Below are 2,453 nucleotides of genomic sequence, written 5' to 3' on the forward strand. Positions count from 1 at the left end.
TACGGATGTTAGAAACTGCAGAGCCAAAGACAACATCCATGTTCCTTTGGCCGAACTAGGTCAAAATGTTGAATGCAATCCCTCAGTTGGACTGATATGCCGCAACAAGGATCAAGGCATCCCACCAATAGTGCTACAACTACGAGATCAGAGTCAGATGTTGTGTTGATGTTTGTAGCAAGAGACAACTACCACCTAGAAAGGCCCAAACAACCAGTAACAACATCAACAACTACCCAAACAACAACAACAGAAAGTTCAACAACAAACTACACCCAACAACAACAAAGAAAGTTCAACAAAAACAACTACCCAACAACAACAACAACCAACAACAACAGCAACAACAACAGAAAGTCCAACAACAACAACTACCCCAACAACAACAACACAACAACAACAGAAAGTCCAACAACAACACTACCCCAACAACAACCAACAACAACAACAACAACACAACAGCAACACAACAACAACACAGAAAGTCCAACAACACAACACCAACAAGAACAACAACAACAGAAAGTCCAACAACCACAACTATGTCAACAACTCCATCCACCAACAACAAAAGTAACAGAGGAAGTTACAACTGGTCCAGAATCAAAAAACACTACTACCACAACAACAACAACCACACAAAGCCACAACACAACAACACCACAACAACAACTAAGACAACAACATATTCCTACAAGTGAAACAACAGAGGAAAATTACAACTGGAACAAACCAACAACATCGACAACAACCATTACACCTTCAAACAACCCCTTCCACTATCCCACAACAACCCCTTTTCACCAATACCCACTTCACCCACTACTACTCCACACTGCCTGACCAAGACTGTCTGTGATTGGTCAGACTGGATTAGAAATACTATCCCTCTGTTGACCAGAAGGAGGAGATTATGAAACCATAGAAAATATAAGGAAATCTGGCATTGATATTTGTAGCCAACCTAAGGAAGTAGAATGCAGAGCCAAAGACAACATCCATGTTCCTTTGGCCGAACTAGGTCAAAATTGTGAATGCAATCCCTCAGTTGGACTGATATGCCACAACAAGGATCAAGGCATCCACCAATGTGCTACAACTACGAGATCAGAGTCAGATGTTGTGTTGATGTTTGTAGCAAATAGACAACTGCCACCTCAGAAAGGCCCACAACAACCAGTACAACATCAACAACTACCCAACAACAACAAAACAGAAAGTTCAACAACACAACTACCCAACAATACCACCTCAGAAAGGCCTAAAACAACCATTACACATCAACAACTACCACAACAACAACAGAAAGTTCAACATCAACAACTACCCCAACAACAACAACTACCAGGCATCACAACAACTGTACCGCGCAAAACATGCAGGGCAACAACAACAACAACAACATAAAGTCCAACAACAACAACAACAACTACCCCAACAACAACAACAACAACAACAGAACGTCCAACAACAACAACAACATCAACAACTACCCCAACAACAACAACAACAACAGAAAGTCCAACAACAACAACAGAAAGTCCAACAACAACAACCACAACTATGTCAACAACTCCATCCACAACAACAAAAGTAACAGAGGAAATTACAACTGGTCCAGAATCAACAACACCTACTACCACAACAACAACAACGACAACAACCACAACAGAAAGCCCATCAACCACAACAACATCTAAGACAACAACATATTCCACAACAAGTGAAACAACAGAGGAAGTTACAACTGGTCCAGAATCAACAACATCGACAACATCCATTATACCATCAACAACCCCTACCACTACTCCAACAACAACCCCTACCCCCACAACAACCCCTACCACTACCCCCACAACAACCACTATCCCCACAACAACCCCTACTTCACCAACAACCACAACAGAAAGTCAATCAACCACAACAACATCTAAGACAACAACCTATTCCACAACAAGTGAAACAACAGATGAAGTTACAACTGGTCCAGAATCAACAACACCTACTACCACAACAACAACAACAACAACAGAAAGTCCATCAACCACAACAACATCTAAGACAACAACCTATTCCACAACAAGTGAAACAACAGATGAAGTTACAACTGGTCCAGAATCAACAACACCCACAACAACAACTCAGATGAGGACTACCTCTGAGGAAACAGCCACCACCAAACCATCTACCACAACAACAGACTTCACTGGAGTCACACATCCACCATACACAAAAGCAACTCAAAAGCAAATCTCAACTTTGACAACACAGACAGAAACTACTACATCAAACCCAACAACAACCCCTATCATTACCCCAACAACAACCCCTACCATTACCCAAAACAACAACCACTACCATTACCCCAACAACAACCCCTGTCATTACCCCAACCACAACCACTACCATTACCCCAACAACAACCCCTACCATTACCCCAACAACAACCCCTA

At 41.9% G+C, this 2,453-nt stretch overlaps 1 protein-coding gene across 1 annotated transcript; it reads left to right on the forward strand.

The window, feature by feature from the left end:
• Positions 1-1,392: 1,392 nt before the first annotated feature.
• LOC139024073 (integumentary mucin C.1-like) lies at positions 1,393-2,448 on the forward strand (the record flags this gene model as incomplete). Its single annotated transcript, XM_070438470.1, is given in 1 exon segment — positions 1,393-2,448. A coding segment is annotated over 1 exon segment (1,056 nt), but the record flags the coding sequence as incomplete, so codon positions are not given.
• Positions 2,449-2,453: the final 5 nt, after the last annotated feature.

The sequence above is a fragment of the Salvelinus sp. IW2-2015 genome, unplaced genomic scaffold (genome assembly GCF_002910315.2).
Source record: "Salvelinus sp. IW2-2015 unplaced genomic scaffold, ASM291031v2 Un_scaffold948, whole genome shotgun sequence".
Lineage (NCBI taxonomy): Eukaryota > Metazoa > Chordata > Actinopteri > Salmoniformes > Salmonidae > Salvelinus > Salvelinus sp. IW2-2015.